Genomic DNA, 18,676 nt, shown 5'->3' on the forward strand with positions numbered 1-18,676 from the left:
CACTGAATAAAGACAGTGAGCATGGCGAAGGCCAGGTGCCCACTCCACCAGCACGTCAGACACCGTGAGAGGCTGGCCAGGGCGTCCAGAAGAGAAGGAGTTAAGAAGCCCAGAGGTCAAGGACCCCGCTCCACCCTGGAGGGGCCTGGAAGTCAGACTCCATGTTTCTCTCTATCTGAGCGGGACACTTCATGGGAACTGGAAGAGAGCCCAAGGACCGCCCACCCTGCGTGACATAGCCCTGCCGCGCCCGCGGGCGTGCGGACAGGATGGCTGTGATGCACGGGTTGATCGTGTGATCGGCGCTGACATCTGGTCTCTCCTCTCAGGAATGCATAAGGTTCATAGTGCTTTTTGCAATAAAGTAAAATAAAATAAATGCCAGGGAACATCTATATTTCAGCCTAAGAAGACAAATTGAAATCTCATGACAAATGTCTGCCTCCACACTGGGTCTTCTCCTAGACAGTTATCAGTGAGGTGTCCTATGTAAAATACCTCAGTGACATTCAGGACGGACTCAACGCTGAGTATAAAGCCACAGGCATCTACACAGAGCCAAATCCTCACTTGGACGCATGACTTAAACCCAAAGAATGGCCTAAAAGGCAAGTGGGGGTTAACCATTTATTTTCCATGCAGGTCAAAGGCCACAAAGTCCCGATGTAGTCTCCTGCCTTAGGAAGTACCCAGAGATTAAAACAGATTACGATATTAATTATTCTGTCGTGATCTGGAAACAAATTGAAGGCGCACCTCGATCTCATTTGGAGTCTCCTTATTGTAGAGCATTTTCTTGCAGCGTTTTCAGTGTGCTCCTACTTCTCAGTAGCATGACCATGTGATCCTGGAAGCCATTAACAGGATGGAGGGGATGGAGGGGCTCACTCATCTCAGGGAGAACAGAGGCGCTGTGCTGGCCCTCCTCCTGCCAACCACTCCGGGACCATTGCTCACCTTTGCACTGGGCATGGCGGCCTCCTGGTGGTTCAGGGAGTGCCTCCCTCCTGCCCCCATGGTTGACTCTGTGCAGGTGTGAGCTTGGGTCAGTTTTGGGCTGGTGGGTAAACACCTCCAGATTTGACCTTGTATTATCAAGCTCAAAAGTCACCATCAAATGCCTTTTGGACGGTGATGTAAGGACATATCCTGCCTTAGGTTGCGTCCAGCTGGGATGAAAAACCCCAGGTAGATAGATCACAGTCACATGAGCTCCTCCAAGGACACCTCAAGGTCATGTTCTGGGCATGAGGGAGGGGGTCTCCTTGTAGAAACTACCCTCTCACAGTGGTCTCAAAATCCCTGTGGTCCCAGCCCCTTCCAGGAGTTACGCTTTGACATCCTATGGCCACTTTGGTCTGCTAACAGTAGAAAAAGGAAGGCCAATTTGAAGAAAGCAGAAAAGAAACCATAAGGGACACTTCTTATTCATTCCAGGCTCCTGTGTCTTCAGCCAGCGCTGTACTTAACCCCAAGAAGGCAGCCTATTTGACAGTTCAATTTTATGACAGGTTGAGTTGCCCATGTACATTCAAAGGTATCCACTGACATTCCCCGAAGTTTACAAACCACCATCATAAACAATATCCAAATTCAAGAGATTTCTTATAGTCACCCATAGTACAATAAATTTGTACCAGCTGTCATGGAAACATAAATATGTTTCCAAAGCCACTGGACCAGTGATAATTAAAAGCACAATAGAGCAATTTTGCTCTATGATGCTATGAAAAACCATCGATTTAGCACAAATCCCCCCCACTGGCTCATGACTGGCAAGACCTGGCTTCCCTGAAGGGGTTAGCATCCCTAAGCACTTAGGGAAATTTCTTCTCTAGTGTGTTTTGTGAATACTTGAATTATGATTTTTAAACCAAATGACATACTTCTGCTGAGTCTCTGAAGTAATTCAATTATTTGAAATAAATCGCAACTTCTTAAAATAGATTCACAAAGCAGGTCTGGACTATAAAAAGACCTACATGTCAGAAACCCACCAGGACCTCCAGGCTCTGCGCAGATATGGGACAGGCAGCAATTAATCTGTTTTCTGGTCCCAGGGAAGATTGATGATCTGGCATCACGAACACATTCCACTAAATAGTAAACAAGAAGCTTTCTGTAATGGTCCTCGCCAGGTAGTTTAAAATATTTCAGTAATTTGAAAGCTTGTCATTGTGACATATTTTTCCTCCAGGGGAAGTTTAAGGAAAGTACCATTTGGGCCTAAATTATCCGCACAATTTAATTCCATCTGCATGTGATGCCCAAGACGTGCGGCCCCTGCGCCAGGCTCATAAGAATGCAGGTAGTAGAGGTTATCATCAGAACCTTCCTCCTCACAGTTTACTCCTTGTTTCTCAAACACCAAAATACAGCTGCCCAGGAGTCACACGTTTCAGGAGGATTTCAAGTGCTTTTTGATGAGGAAAATTATATCAGTTATACGAAAAGGGCAAATCGGAATTGACTGACTTCAACATGTTCCTTGCAATGGAAGCCAGATTTCCCTACATAGAAGACATAAGCACATCTAGGAGGGGGAGGAGTCCTGGGGCTGGCCCAGGAAGCCTTCCCGGAGCTGGATTGAGTACCAGGTGAGCCTGGTGGCTCACGCAGCCTGGGCTGTTAGCTCTGAGCAAGGGGTATGCCGACCCAGGCTGTGAGGGAGCTTCGGAAAAAACTCAGCATGGGAAAGCTTTCAAAAGGACAGGGCTGACTTGTCAACCATAAACCAACGCATGGTGGAACATGCCGGGCCCTCGGCCTGGCCATGCATGCTATGGAGCGTTTCCCTCCAGGAGTGTGTTGGGAAGACACAGTCCCACCCTAAGCAGTGCTTGGCAACAGCCTGGTCAATGCAGAGAGACCCCAGCCTGTGCCCGAGCACCTTCCACTCATGCAGAATCTTCAAAGCTGAAATGAACGTGGAAATATCCAACTGCCAAAACCAGGGCAGCTCCGCGCAAAACAGCTGTGCTTGTTTCAAAGCTAGTTTTCAATTATGGAAGTCATTCAGATGATTAGAACCAAAATTAATGTTTTTTAATGTTATGTAAATGCCAACTGCTCAGAAGCCGCGGCCGTCCCTGGGGACAGGGGAGGAAGCGGGTGACGTGGGAAACACACCAGCCAACTTGGATGCACTGAGCTCTTCCTCCCACCCGAGTCCAAATTCATCAAGCAATGGCTGCGACTCCACTTCCCTTGCCCCACAGGGAGCTCAGCTTGCTTTTCACACTTAGCCTGGGCGTGCACAGACCAGCAGGGAATAGCTTGACTGATGACCAGGGAGTGGACGCGGGTGCTGAGACTAAACCCTTTCCTCCTGAGTTTCCTGGACCCCCAGTGCCCAACCCTGGTGGTCATACAAGTGCCTTTGTGCCTCCAGACATGACATTCTAAGGAGAAAACTTGTGTGGGGAGAGGCATGAGCCCTGGGGTTGGGTGGGAGGCCTCATCCAGAGCCACTGGGAGCCTGCCCTGCTCGTGGTGGCCTACAGATCCTCCTCTACCATCACTGGCTCCAGGGTGCTGCATGAAAGTCACAGGAGCCCTGGAGGAGAGGCCCTAGCCCCCACTGGGCCCCTTCGGTGTTTAGTCCTCCCTGGCTGATTTGGAAAGGTCTGCTTGTTCCTGAACTCGCTTAGGTCTCACCACCATCCGTCCCAGGCTTTGCTCACTCAAGGGCACCCTGAGCTCCCAGCAGAAGGCTCCCCTGGCCCGACACCCGGTCTCACCACTGTCACTCCATCCTCTACTGGGCGTCTCAGCACAAGTAGCACGCCTTCTAATGCACGATGCCAGTGTGCTTGACCACTGCCTTCGGATTTCCACCACAGACCTGTGGTGTCTCTAAAGGGATTTGATGTGGGAGCCAGGTACACCCACTGGGCCGACGTCCATCCAGGCTCACCAGGGCCAGCCAGGCCCAACAAGGAGCTCAGGGAGTGGCTGTGATGCCTCCCTCACCAACTTGCCTTCCAGGCAGACACTCCTCGGCCAAGGTCAGCACCCAGCAGCCACTTCTTCCCCCACCCAGGCTGTTCTGGGAACTTAGACACACACTCCCCTTATGTAAAGCTCAATATCCAGCAGTCTCATGAGAGGGACCAGGGAAGAGACGAGCCTGTCTTGAGAGCAAGACGACGCCCCACAGCCAGCGTGGATAGAGAGCTTCCGTCCCCAGTGCATGGCTGCCCAGGCATATCTCATGTAGCCCTCGCCTGGCATCGCTATCCAGGACTTTGGCAATCTCAGCTTACAGAGGAGACTTCCAAGGCCAGGGCTGGATTACTTGACCAATGTCACTAAGCAAGCAAGACACAGAGCTGCAAGATGAAGCCAGAATGGCCTGGGTTGAACTTAGCTTCCTCCCCAGCACAGGTTCCCCTGAGCATCTGGACCAGCCCATGGCTCAGGCTCCAGAAGCCTGAAGAAGCAGGTGGCACCAGGAGGGCCAGAGAGGGTCGACACTGTCCATGGTGCCCTAGGTCCAGAGCTCTGAGACAGGTGCCCAGAGCAGGTGCTAGAACAGAACTCAGAATTGTTCTGCCATCGTTCAGTGGTTGAAGTGGTTCTTTGCTCAATGTGGTGAAAAGAATTTCCGTCCATACCACCTAAATAATCATTAAGGAAAGACTCTCTAAGAAAAGACACCATCACCTACCGATTCCTCTTGGTTTTCACATTTTGGTCTTCTCTGCCGTCTTCTGAGCTGGATCCATCGCTGCTGTCAGCTGAAAGAAAATCAAATTAATATGGCTGAGAGGTCAGTGCTCAGCACTTTGACGAACCACCTGGTAACTCTGATGTTCAACCAAGCTCATCTGGGAGTTAAGAAAACAGACCTTTCTTAAAGACTACCATCAGTTCCTGCAAAGTGCACATCCTTTTTATTTCAGAAGAAAGGCCTGTTTCCACTGAGCTGAACAGTGTCCATGTCCAGCCACTGTGCTTCCAGAGGGGCTGGAAGATTCAGGGTGGGCCACACCTGACCCTTGGCCTCCCACCCACGATGCTGCCTCCATCCTCTGGTAGAGGACCACCAGCCAGGACTGCCTCTTTGCCCACTGGCCACAGGAGAGGTCCGCTCTTGAAAGCTGCTGGGTGGGGTGCCCGTGAGCTTTTCTCCTCATGGAATCATGCTCCTCCCTCCAGCCGTGCCCTTCACTGCTGAAGATGCCCCTACTTTGAAAACCAAGCTTGCAGACACACTCTCTCCTCCCATCCCGGAGAAGCTGGCCCAGCCGACGCTCAATGAACGTTAGGAGTGAAAAACTAGAAAGGTGTCTGGGGGCCCTGTCAGTCTCCCAGAAAGCAAAGAAGAACAAAGAGTATGCGCTGGTTCTGCAGCAGTGTCTGACCTGCCAGGCTGGAGAGTTTGCAAGTGCTCTGCACATCCCGACAGCCGCCTGCCCATTCTCGTTCTGTATCCATGAGCCTCGAAGCCACCTGCTCGTTATGACCGCCATGGTAACCACGGCACGGGCAATGGTGGGAGGGGTGGGCTCGGGACAGGCCCTGCACATCCCTGCCTGCCCACTTGGAACAAATCCTCCCCACAGCCCTTGGGCCCGGCATCTCCTCTCTGAGAGCCTCTGCAAGGAGAACATGGCTCCCCAAGCATGGGGTTTCCATATGGGAAGACACAGGCTTCAACACTGCACAGGTCTCTACGCTTTGCTTTTAAAGCCTGACAGTCCTCCCTACGCCCTGTGTTTGGAATTGTAGGAGTGCCTCTGTCACTGGTACATCATATCTTTGCCTTCAGTGTGGGCTGTGGGCTGTGAGTAAGAGGAGAGGGCCGGGTTCTGGAGGCTTCCAGCTCATCCCGGCCCTACCATGTGGCCCTTCCAACAGCCTCATCCGGTCCACTGACAACCGGTCCACACCACGTCCTGATCACATGCACCACCACCCTGTCACCCCTCCCCAGCCAGGAGGAGAGACCGTTGAGTGCTTCCTCTGGCTGCAAGCAAGGACAGCAACTCTCCATCACAGGCTCCACAGAGAGCCTCCCCCAGAGAACGGATGCCACGGGTAGTGCCAGTATTTTAAATAGGGAGCTAGTGCCAGAGGCAGGACTTCCAGCAGGACTGGCAGGTGGGGAGAGGCTAAAACTTGGGTCTCAGCGTGGGAGTTGCAATAGCCGCAGCCCCCCAGGACTCCCAGGGCTCTCGGTAGGGCCACCCCAGCCCTGCAGCAGCCGCAGCCCCCCAGGACTCCCAGGGCTCTCAGTAGGGCCACCCCAGCTCTGCAGCAGCCGCAGCCCCCCAGGACTCCCAGGGCTCTCAGTAGGGCCACCCCAGCCCTGCAGCAGCCGCAGCCCCCCAGGGTTCCCAGGGCTCTCAGTAGGGCCACCCCAGCCCTGCTGATGTGTGTGCAGTCACTCCTTGCCTGGACGCCCTCTCATCTGGACACCAGGACTCACTGTCCTCTGCCCTCTTACCTGGACACTGGGCCTCACTGTCCCCTGCCTTCTCACATGGACACTGGGCCTCACTGTCCCCTGCCCTCTCTCCTGGACACTGGGCCTCACTGTCCCCTGCCCTCTCACCTGGGCACTGGGCCTCACTGTCCCCTGCCCTCTCACCTGGACACTGGGCCTCACGGTCCCCTGCCCTCTCACCTGGACACTGGGCCTCACGGTCCCCTGCCTTCTCACATGGACACTGGGCCTCACTGTCCCCTGCCTTCTCACATGGACACTGGGCCTCACTGTCCCCTGCCTTCTCACCTGGACACTGGGCCTCACGGTCCCCTGCCCTCTCACCTGGACACTGGGCCTCACAGTCCCCTGCCCTCTCACCTGGACACTGGGCCTCACTCTCCCCTACCCCTCTCACCCAGAGCACTGGGCCTCACGGCCCCCTGCCCTCTCACCTGGACACTGGGCCTCACGGTCCCCTGCCCTCTCACCTGGACACTGGGCCTCACAGTCCCCTGCCTTCTCACATGGACACTGGGCCTCACGGTCCCCTGCCTTCTCACCTGGACACTGGGCCTCATGGTCCCCTGCCCTCTCACTTGGACACTGGGCCTCACGGTCCCCTGCCCTCTCACCTGGACACTGGGCCTCACAGCCCCCTGCCCTCTCACCTGGACACTGGGCCTCATGGTCCCCTGCCTTCTCACATGGACACTGGTCCTCACGGTCCCCTGCCTTCTCACTTGGACACTGGGCCTCACGGTCCCCTGCCCTCTCACCTGGACACTGGGCCTCACGGTCCCCTGCCCTCTCACCTGGACACTGGGCCTCACGGTCCCCTGCCCTCTCACCTGGACACTGGGCCTCACTGTCCCCTGCCTTCTCACATGGACACTGGGCCTCACTGTCCCCTGCCCTCTCACCTGGACACTGGGCCTCACAGTCCCCTGCCCTCTCACCTGGACACTGGGCCTCACTGTCCCCTGCCTTTTCACTTGGACACTGGGCCTCACGGTCCCCTGCCTTCTCACCTGGACACTGGGCCTCACTGTCCCCTGCCCTCTCACCTGGACACTGGGCCTCACTCTCCCCTACCCCTCTCACCCAGAGCACTGGGCTCTAACATTTCCTCCAGCGCTGTCTGCACCACATGGTGTCTGGAGTCTTTGTGGAGACCTGGCACACCCCAGAGTGTGACACTCTAGTCACTCTAGCTTGGGTCTGAAGACTGGTGGACTTGTGTGTGCTGCCCACTGTCTTCTGGGTAGATGACAAGTGCAGAGACAGCTGCGGGAGGGACACAGTCCTCCTCCTGCCCTGCCTGCTCCCCAGGGAGCAAATGGGAAGCACAGAAATCCCCTAAAATGGAAGGAAAGAGGTCACACAATTACACGATATCATTAAATGTACTCTTGTTATTGTTGAGAGCTTGTCTTGAATAATCTCTGCATGAGGAAAACCTTCCTTGCCAAGATACAAAATCCAGATGCCATAAAGGGAAGCTTTTATACATTTGACTGACTTTAAAAATACAAGATCAGAGGGAATTTCAGACAGAGTGGATCTCCTGGGCGGGTCCCTCTGTGCAGCCACTGCTGAACTGGAAGGGCGATTGGAATCAGTGCTCAGAGCCCGGGCCGCTGGGCATCTCCGCCAGGTGGGCGGGCCGAGGCAGGGGCTGGCCCAGGCTGACCACAGAGACGATGTGTGCGAGCATAAGGCCGCACACCACGGCATGGCCCGCTTTGCCGAGGTCATCTAGACAGTCACGAGCCGCTCCAGCCCTCAGCAGGACAAACCAGCATCCCCAGAAGGAGGAGAATCTCGGAGCCACCGCACTGGCATGCTCCTGGTACCCAGCTTCAAGAAAAGTTTACGAAGCCTTTGGAGAAACAACGAAAGCAAGGCCACTCACCAGATTAACAGAATTTCAGAGATGATCCCTGAGGGAGACCACAGGCAAAAACGAACTCACAGCAGATTAGAAATGGACCGACGCGCAGAGACTATAGAGCTCTTAGGGGAAACAAGCACAAGAGAACCTCGGGACATCGGCATCACGGGGTTCCCAACTCTGACATCAGCAACACGGCCAGCAAGAGCAGGGGTCAACTGGACTTCATAAAAAGGAGACTCGTTTATGTATCAGAAAACCCTACCAAAGGGGGGGGGGGAGACTGGCCACAGAACGGGAAGAAATGTGTGCAGATTGTGCCTCTAGTACAGGATGCGACACTCAAAATACATATAAAACTCCTGCCAGCCAACAACATAAAGAACCCAATTAAAACGAAAGAGCTGATCAATCCCTTCAGAGAAAGATTTGGCAATATTTGTCAAAAATGAGGATGCATGTATCTTTTGGCGAGGCAATTCCAATAATACACAATTACATGACGGACGTACTTATACGAATGTGGATATACAAGTATATAGTGCATATATAGACATATATACAATCTCTCTCTCTCTCTCTCTCTCTCTCCACACACACACACACACACACACACACACACACACACACACACACACACACGTCTCTGTGAGCCCAGTGTCCTTCCGAGAGTGCAAGGGATGACCCCATCATGCCTGGCCTCTAGAAGGGTCAGCAGGCAGCACCCAGCTGCTGGCTCTGCTTCCTCAGAGCTGGGCTCCAGCGCCCCCAAAGCGTCTTTAGGAACACTCCACAAGGGCCAGGCTAGTAGTGGACTTAATAAAGTGTGGTCTGAAGCCAGTGAGACTCAGTGGATGTCAGTCACAAGTGGCCCTGTTCAGTTTAAGATAAGGGACCCAAATCAGAATATTACAGTGATACGTGCATACCCATGTTTATAGCTGCACAATTCACAACAGCCACATCACAGAACCAACCTCGGTGTCCATCAATGGATGAACGGATGACAAAATTATAGGACATGCACACAATAAAGCTACTCAGCAATAAAGAAGAATGGAATTATGTCATTTGCAAGAAAATGGATAGACCTGGAGAACACTGTTAAGTCCGATTAGCCAGTTGCATAAAGTAGAAGGTGCTATGCTTTTGCTTATACGAGGAAACTAGGGAGTAATCAGGATACCAGAAGGACTTTAGATAAGAGGGAGAAAGCCCGGCGGGGCGATGGAGGGGACTAGGAGGGTGTGGGGGAGGAGGGAGAGCCACTGAAGGGAATGTTCTGTGCAGATGCGAGGTGTGAATGCCAACCTCCCTCAAAGACGAGGAAGAGGAGGGAGCGGGCGGGAGCCGGGGGAGGCTCACCAAGCGGTGTGTGCACGGGCGTCCCGCTCACTCTCAACTGTATCATGATGCGGGACTACCATGTCCCGACAAAAGTCTATTTTAAAATACTATTAAGATTTGTGGTTTTGAAGGAGAGACCCGGAATGGTGCTCAGCGTGCGGCCTCCGAGGCACAGCTGGGCTCCTTCAGGGCACAGCAGCGACTGCTCCAAGTCTGCGGCCTTCCAGGGTGCAGAGAAGGCAAGGTGGAGAGCTCTTCTGCATGGGCATGGCAGGCAGAGTCGGGATCCTGACCAGATGCCAGCGGGAGCCTTCCGTCAGCACGGCTGGCTCCTGTGCAGGCTTTTCCAGCAGCAGGCCCGGGGTGACCTGCCAGGATGGGCAGGTGGGTTGTTAGCCTGCCCTGGGAACAAGAGGCTCTGGGGTGAAGGAGCAGGTCCAGCTGAGGCCCACAGACACCAAAGCTGCCTTCTCTGTCCTGCTGGGGTGGGCTTGAGTCCTGGGACAGATGTAATGAGCACAAACTTGAGGCAAAGGAAGACTTGGACTGGGTGGGCTGACGGCTGCGCCGCCCACCCGTGATGGCCCAGGGTGTTTGCTGCACCCTGGTGGGAGCTCCATGGTCAGTGATCACCTTGGAGTGATCTCTGTGTCATTAGAGAAGACTGCAGTGAAGATGCCTTCCAACCACTGCTGGGAACCCCAGGCTTTCCACGCCCAGCGCAGAGTGAGCCGGGCTCGCTACTCCAGCCCACTGGTGCGGGGACCCACAGGGGCCTTCTGCCACTTGACTTGGGGCCTGTGACCTGCCTTTTCCTTAGATCCCACCCTCTGGGTCCAGCATGGGTGACCCTTGTTCAGAAAGGACCAGAGCTCCTGGCCTGCGCACTCACTGAGCTCCTGCTCCCGTGGCCCCGGCTTCTCTCCCCTGTACCCAGGACACGTCTCCTTCTGCCTATGTGTGTTCACCCTTGCAGAATCATGCCAAAGCCAGGTCAGCCAGGACTCCCTATAGCAAACAATCCTCGAGAAGGAAACAAACTTCCTCCTCCTTTTTTCCTTCCATCCTTTGCTCTGAGTTCAGACGGGGAGGAAATGGAAGCATGAGGCTCAGGGACCCAAAGGAGCTGAGGAAGGCGCAGCCCCTTGGAGCTGAGAAGTGGAGCTGTGGACCCTGCCCCAGAACACACCCCGGCCCCCGGCCTCCCATGCACAGGTGAACACCACTGAGAAATGCAGGTGCATGCTCCGAGGGGACCCAGGACCACGGGCACAGCCCTGGCCTGTCCTTTTCCTAACAGGAGCCGCCTGGTAAGTTGTACAGGAGTTGAACAAGGACTCCATACTCTGCTGTTAGCGGGGACTCTCCACAGCAGTCGCCTGCCTCCCTTTCCTGCCTCCCTTTCCTGTGTCATGTACAGAGGTGGGCCAGTGTGGCTGCTGCGATGGAGCTCAGTAACCAAGACGGTGGTGTATTCACTCTGCAGAGACGGGCTTGGCCTGGGAGAGGCTCGCAAGACCGCGATCGGGCCCTGTGAGGCTGGGACTCCTCCCACAAAGCCCAGGCTGGTGAATTCTGTGTGGCTGCACTACCAAGAGACCTGTGTGTCCCCTGGACTGGAGAAAGCTTGCCCTGAGCTTAGGAAAGCTCCAACACTTGCATGTCAGCAGCCCCAGGCCACCGGTCCCATTGTGGCTTGGAGACTCAAAGCACATTGTAGAGACAGACAATACTGGGGAAAGCGACCCATTCACTAGTCACAGCTGTGTCTACCCACGGGGCAATTTTGTCCCCTGCTTAGTGAAATCAATGTCATTATGAATTCACATTTGTCCTGAATGTAAATGACTAGAATGTTTGCAAAGCGATTGAAGCCAGGAGGCCCTTGCCATCTCTGCCACAGTCTGGGACCAGGGGGTGAGAAGAGGGAGGCTGCCTGCTCCTGACTCCTGCAGCACCAGGGCAGCTCACAGAGGCCTGACAGATGCGGAGTCAGACCCACCAGGGTGCAAATCCCAGTCCCTCCACTTGATAGAAGTGGGGTGCGAGCTAATGAATCCCCATTCTTTAGCTGCCTCTTCTGTAAAGTGGGTTTGAAGCTGGTGAGGCACAGAGTGCCATCTCCCAACAGCAGGCATGTCCTGCTCTAGAACCTGGGAACAGGTTAGGTTACTGGTTGAGGAATCCAGGTTGCTAAGGAGCTCTCTTTGGGATGGGAGATGGTCCTGTACCAGCCACGTGGGCCCCGCATAACCACAAGGGCCCTCGGAGGTGTGCGAGGGAGGAGTACGGAGAGGGGAAAGATGCCTCTCTGCTGCTTTGAAGACAAGGAAGGGACGAGATCAGAGAAAGCAGGTGGCCTCTGTAAGCTGGGACAGAGGAGTGAGAGTGTCCTCCCAGAGCCTCTGGACACCACCCTTCCGACCGTAGGGACGCACATTAAACTCCACCCTCGGAACTGGAAGCCAGTTGTTTGCCCTTTCTTGAGCTTGCTTGTTTGAGACAATATCTTACAGCAGCAATTGGCACCCCATGCCCATGGAACCCTCCTGCATGGTAGTAGGAGGCACACCTGTGTGAGCTCCTGGTTTCAATTTTCCTTCCACCCTTCCTTCTGGCCAGGAAGATGCCACCCTCTGTGGCTCTCATCCCAGGCCTCCTGTCCTGCTCGGCCACTGGAAGGGACTGGCAGGAGACAGGTGCAGGAAGAGAGAGAGGGTCCCTGCTTGATTCTCCTCTTTACCCCAAAGGAAGGGCTCAAGGGCACAGCATGTAACTGGCTCTGATGCCTCCTGCTGGCTACGCAATCTCCCAGTGCAGGAGTAGGGCGTGTTCTGCACCACTGAAGGCAGGGCTGCGAGAGGAAGAAATGCAGGATGGAAGAGAGGGTTTTGCATAGGCAGAGGAAGAATTGCCTCTCTGGCAGCTCTGAGGAGTACTGAAGCTGCTGGAGAGACAACAGCAAGTATCCACTACACCGAAGAGCTGGCAATATCCTGAGGACGCTGCGGCATGGGATGGATGAGCCTGGGGTGAAGCCTGGTGCTTCCCGTTTCAGTGAGTTCAACAGGCATCTATTCCCAACTAATGGCAAAGCTACAGAGTCATAAAAATCTGGATGCATTGCGAGGCAATTAGAAAATAATTCAGGCCTTCCCTTGCATCCCTCAGCAGTGCCAGCGGAATGAACATCGGACGCTCTGCTTATCTGCTGAGTGATGAACGGCTGAGCACTTCGGGCAGGTCTCTACCCTGCACCCTGTAGGCTGCCTGATGTTACAGGCTGCCACTCCATGGCTTACCACACACACACACACACACACACACACACACACACACACACACACCTAATAGCAGTTAAATGCAGCAACCATTTTATAAAATCCATTTATTTCATTTGCCTCTTGAAAAATAATGGAGATCAACTGGAATGCTTAATTATTCCCCTTCAGACTAGAAGGTGGCATTAATACACTCAAATCTAGAATGACTCATAGCTGAACAAAGGGTGAAAGCAGAATTTTCCACCAAAAGCAATGTTCCCAGAGGTTGTTCTGGTAACGAGGGTCACCCCTTTTGATGAGTCTTGATGACTGGCCAGCAGGGGACAGTGCCACCGGCGGCTGGGGTCCCTGGGTCACCAACTCTGCTCCCTCACCCTCAATGAATCCTTCAGAAACACCTTCTGCCTTGATTGTTTGTCTGCAAAGCTCTCTGGGTGGATCTTGGGAAATTAGAAGTTAATGCTGTTAAAGACAAATTCTACCTTGGCAACCGGAAATTGAAAATTGCGGTCATTTGCATATCTTTAAGAAGCATATACATTGAAACACAAATGGTGTAAGACCATTTCTTCCTACTTATACAGGAGGTAAAGTTAAAAGTGGTTTTGTCCCAATGTGTAATTTTGTAAGCACGTATCTAGAAGAGTTATGTTCCCCATAGGAAGGCTGGGTAGAAGACAAAGCACCATGATATGCTTAATTTAAATGAAGGATAAGCCGGGCGTGGTGGCGCACGCTTGTAATCCCAGCATTCAGGAGACAGACATGGAGGATCACGGTTTGTGGACAGCCTCAGCTACTTAGTGAGGCCCTCTGCAAGTCAGTGAGACCCAGTTTCAAAATAAAGAATAAAAAAAAATAGGGCAGGGGGTGTAGCTTGGAGGTCAAATGCCCCTGGGTTCCATCCCCAGACCCACAATAAGTAAATAAATAAATAAATAAATAAATAAATAAATAAATAATATATTTCTGGTTGTGTTTGTTAGAGGTAAGGTCAGGCTCCCTGCCTTAATAAGTATGAAATGAGATGTGTGCTACTAGAGTGAGATGGTGCATAGACCTGAGACTCGGGCAGTTCCGTTCTTGCCCTCCACCCCCGGCCCCAGGCCTTCGGGCAGCAGATGACGGGTGCGAGGGGTAGGTTCATCTCCTGGCCATCTTCAGACTTGCCATGATTTGGTCTAAACAATAGAAGTGGAAACCCAGTATACATGACTTTCAGTAAATTCATTTTTTTCTATTCCAACTAATTCTTCAGGGGAAAAATGAATTAGCATCAAGTATCGAAGAACACAAGCTAAAGAAGGGAACAAGATAAAAGGCATTGTTTGCCTTTTATCAAGTGAACTCAACCATCATTCGAAGAAGCAAACAAAACCACCACCCCCGGCCCCAGGCCTTCGGGCAGCAGATGACGGGTGCGAGGGGTAGGTTCATCTCCTGGCCATCTTCAGACTTGCCATGATTTGGTCTAAACAATAGAAGTGGAAACCCAGTATACATGACTTTCAGTAAATTCATTTTTTTCTATTCCAACTAATTCTTCAGGGGAAAAATGAATTAGCATCAAGTATCGAAGAACACAAGCTAAAGAAGGGAACAAGATAAAAGGCATTGTTTGCCTTTTATCAAGTGAACTCAACCATCATTCGAAGAAGCAAACAAAACCACCGTTGGGATGCACCATGCCTTAACGCTGCTCACAGCACTTGGGGTGCGCGTGTTCTTCCCAAACGGGGCGTCATTTCGTCCGTGACAAGAACCTCGCCAGGCTGTCTTCTACAATAGTTTCTTAAGCATCTCTCAGGATGCATCATTTCCCCTTTGACAGTGAATGCCACTGGATCAAAGGAGGAAACAAGAATCCCAAACCCGGTCCTTACTGTCCTTGAAGCCACGGGCACAGATTTCACAGTTAAACGTGCCCCTTTTCTTCTCCTAACATCAGTTGGCTCAAGCTCTCCGGAGAATATTCTCATTATCGCAAGTGAAACAAATATATTAGGTTGGCCACCGCCCTATCTTAAAAGACAACCAGACGAGAGCACTATTACCACTTCTCTTAGCACTGTTAAAATGTGCTGAGACAACTTCAGTCACACTGTGGTCCAAATGCCTCCGGATTAGACAGCAAGTGAAGGCAGCGGCATCCTGCATAGCCCTACGGGATGTGCAATCAGACACCCATCACCAACCTTCTAACGCATCCCTCCCCCACACCGAACAAGGACCCTCTTGCAAGGGATCAAGATGCCTGTTCCCTGGCCTGGCCTTTCAGCCATGCATCCCTCCCTGCCGCTTACAGTGGTGGAGGCCCTGCGCCTGCACTTCCCGTGGAGCAATGCTATTTTACGCGTTCTGGGAGCTGGGATTCCCCAACGCAGCAGCTCATAAAAAATGTATCAGATTTAATCGGAAAGAAGCCTTTCTGAAAACGCTGAACATTCTTTTCTGACGCCGGGGAGACAAGATGCGTACAGGGGCTTCCTCGGAACCAGCTGCCTCCCTGCCCAGCAGCCCATTCCTCTGCAGCCCAAAGGGTCTTCAGCCCCTTCCATGCATGGGTTTCTATTGAATTGAAGCACCTGTTCAAATAAGTACCTTTGTGGACTTAGTGCAAGGCCCAGGGTAGCACACCAGGCAGCAGGATGTGCCCACCCTCAGGACACATCCACTCTCCCCAGTGAAGTTCCGCAGGCATTTGACAAAATCAATGGTCAGCAAATGGCCATGCTGGATGGGAAGGTGAGTGCAATTAGCAGCTAAAGACGGACACAAACAGACACCAGCGCCAACTGCCTGCAAAGAAAAGGCTTGTGTAGAACACGCCCATGGAAACCACAGTGAACTCTGCAGTGGTGACCTGACTCCTCAACTACCAGGGCAAGCAGGTCTTCCTTCCTATCTCTTAGGAAAAGACAGCTTCAACACTGGGAAAGCGGCCCGGCCTCCTTAGTTACTTGCTGAGGCCTCCAGCTTGCGCTTGTGCGGCGGGTCCTCGATGATCCTCTTGAGATCCCCACGGTTCTTGAGGTCCACGGGCTTCTCCCAGACAGACAGCTGCATCGTCGGGTTGAAGAAAAACACTCGGTCATCACCAGTCCACACCACGCACCTGTTGAGTTAAAACCCACCTCAGTCATTTCAAAGACACTTAATTGAAAACCCATTAGAAAGCCCCCAATGCAAAGTACCCTTTCGACACTGAAAGCTACAGGTTTGCAAAGGTCATGTATTTACATAGGTGAAAATCCTAACAGTGACCAAGCCTGGCCTGGAGGGAGCTTTTCCTTCTCCCAGGTCAGCAGAGTGACAGTCCTGCCAGGAAAGGATCCCAAAGCTCAGAGCAGGCAAGAGGCTGAAGGAGGCCAGGGGAGGTGGCGCCTTTCAGGCACACCCTCAGCCTCTGTTTAGCGACACTGCAGCTCAGACTCTCAGGCTCCGGGCACCTTTTGCCCCAGATGCAGACATGGAGCTGTATCTTTGGGAGACTCTTCTCCTACACCTCCGTGGCTCCACACCGCAGAGCAGTCGAGGAATACCAGGGCCCATGGCTCCTGCTCTCCAGGAACAGACATGCCAAGTGGGCCACTTTCAGCAGCAGCTGAGCCTCCGTGTCCTCCTCGCCTTCCAAAGAGCAAAGAATTAAGCTCTGTATTTTCACGTATGGGAATCTAAACCATCTGAAAGAAATAATGAGAGCCAGGTGTGGTGCACACACTGTGATCCCAGTGCTTGGGAGGCTGAGGCAGGATGATCGCAGGTTCACAGCCAGCCTCAGCTACTTAGTGAGGCCCTCTGCAACTTAGTGAGGCCCCTGCTTTAAAATAAAGCATAGCCGGGCATGGCGGCGCATGCTTGTAATCCCTGCACTATGGAGGCAGAGACAGGAAAATCGCGCAGGTTCGAAGCCAGCCGCGCTGGCTTAAGAGACCCTGTTTCCAAATAAAAGAGTATAAAAATAGGTCTGGGAGTGTAGCCCGGAAGTAGAAGGGTTTCCAGGAACCCCAGTACCACCAAAAGGAGGAGGAGGAGGAGGAGGAGGAGGAGGAGGAGGAGGAGGAGGAGAAGAAGAAGAAGAAGAAGAAGAAGAAGAAGAAGAAGAAGAAGAAGAAGAAGAAGAAAATAAATAATAAAAAATAGAGCTGGGGGTATACCTCAGAGATAGAATGTCCATGGGTTCCATCCCCAGTACTGGATAAAAAAATAATGAGGTGCAATTTTAAATCCCTTTACCTATGGATGGCTATCAGAAAAGATTAAGAAGAAAAAGAGAAAGAATGAAGAAAAGAGAGAAGAAAAAAGTCCCTTCCCAAAGAGTTCAGCATAGTGAGTCTACACTCTGGAACACAGAGGAATTTGGGTTCGGACCTCAGTGAACCCCACAGACGCAGCTAGCCAGGCCCACAGAGCTGGCCTCCGGCCCGGGTCTTGTTCACTGGGCCGCTCATCCCTGCCCCCACCCCGCCTCAGCCTCCTGCAGGAGCCTCCTGGAGCCCTTCAGCTCAAGGAGGCTGACTTCTCAGATGCCCGGGGGATGGACAGGAGGCGGCCTCATGTACAGAAGCCCCGCAGCTCTGGTTTCCCTCTAACAGAGGGTGCTGGCCAGTGTGAATACTGCCTGGCATTGCCTGGGCTCCACAGCCTGCTCACACCTCACCCCAGCAGGCCACACAACTGTCTGTGCCAATACAGATCACTCCGCTCAAGTTCAGCCTCAGTAGACAGGTCTCATGGCCTGGCTGGAGCGTGCAGAGGCCAGGCTGACACCTCTGGACTGATAAGGACCATTCCAAATACTGACCCGAGAAACGCCATTGGATTTACTATCCTGGCCAGACCAGGTTAAAGGGTGTGATCGACAGAATGATGGTCCCAAAGATGCCCACATCCAAATCTCCGAAACACATGGACACGTCCTCTTACACGGCAGAGGTACTATGCAAATGTGACGAAGGGTGTTGAGATGAGAAGGTAGCCTGGTTAATCCAGGTGGGCACTAAATGTCACCAGGGGCATGAGCCCAGGAACCCAGGTAGCCTCTAGAGCTGGAAAGGCAAGGACAGGATTCTCCTCTGGAGCCTCCTAGCAGAGCCAGCCCTGCGGACCCTTGACTTCAGCCCAGTGAGAGCTGCACCAGCTGGCTAACTCAGTGACAACCTTCCCGTTCAGAAGTCTGGGCATCCTGAGGTCCTTCTGGGCCTGGATCCAGGCATTCACTAATTGGGGGAAAGTTTCTCTAAGCCTCCTGGAAAATGAGTAATTGAGGAGTACCTATGTCCACCGCTCAGCACTCCTTGGTAGCAGAAATGTCAAAAGGTCCATGTTTGTCTGCGACTGCTAATGCTTTCTGGCCCTCAGAGCTGTAAGGGAGGCCATGCATGTAGACCAATTAATGCCTTAGCCTGGGTCCCTCGTCCTGGGTGCCGGTCCCAATAAGCAGCACCCCAGAGTCTAAGCAGAGTGCCCAGAAGCACTGGCTGCACTGGGCAGCTGCCGGCCTGGAGGGAGACTGCAGCCTTCCTTCTTGGCTGGCACACCCTCCGCTCAGGGGCTGCCCCCGTGTTTTGGGGAACCCTGAGGGGCCCTCACTTCACCCTGGTAGGTGAAGGGGGCTCTCTAGCTCATGTGGTAGACTGGGCATAGGACAGAAGAGCCTCTTGCCCTGTGCCAGGGTCTTGCTTCACATTATCCAGCCCTGTGCCAGGGCCCAGAAGACGA

General features: G+C 53.1%; 1 protein-coding gene across 1 annotated transcript in view; it reads right to left on the reverse strand.

Moving 5' to 3' along the window:
• The window catches only part of TCERG1L (transcription elongation regulator 1 like), a gene marked incomplete at both ends in the record, with an annotated part of 187,686 nt that overhangs the window by 33,879 nt on the left and 135,131 nt on the right, over positions 1-18,676 (reverse strand). Inside the window, 2 exons of the mRNA XM_080694108.1 lie at positions 4,670-4,739; positions 15,916-16,070. Coding sequence (XP_080550234.1) covers positions 4,670-4,739; positions 15,916-16,070 — 225 coding nt within the window. The remainder of the gene's footprint in view (positions 1-4,669; positions 4,740-15,915; positions 16,071-18,676) is intronic.

Source organism: Muscardinus avellanarius, assembly GCF_963383645.1.
Source record: "Muscardinus avellanarius genome assembly, chromosome: 4".
NCBI classification, from domain to species: Eukaryota; Metazoa; Chordata; class Mammalia; order Rodentia; family Gliridae; genus Muscardinus; species Muscardinus avellanarius.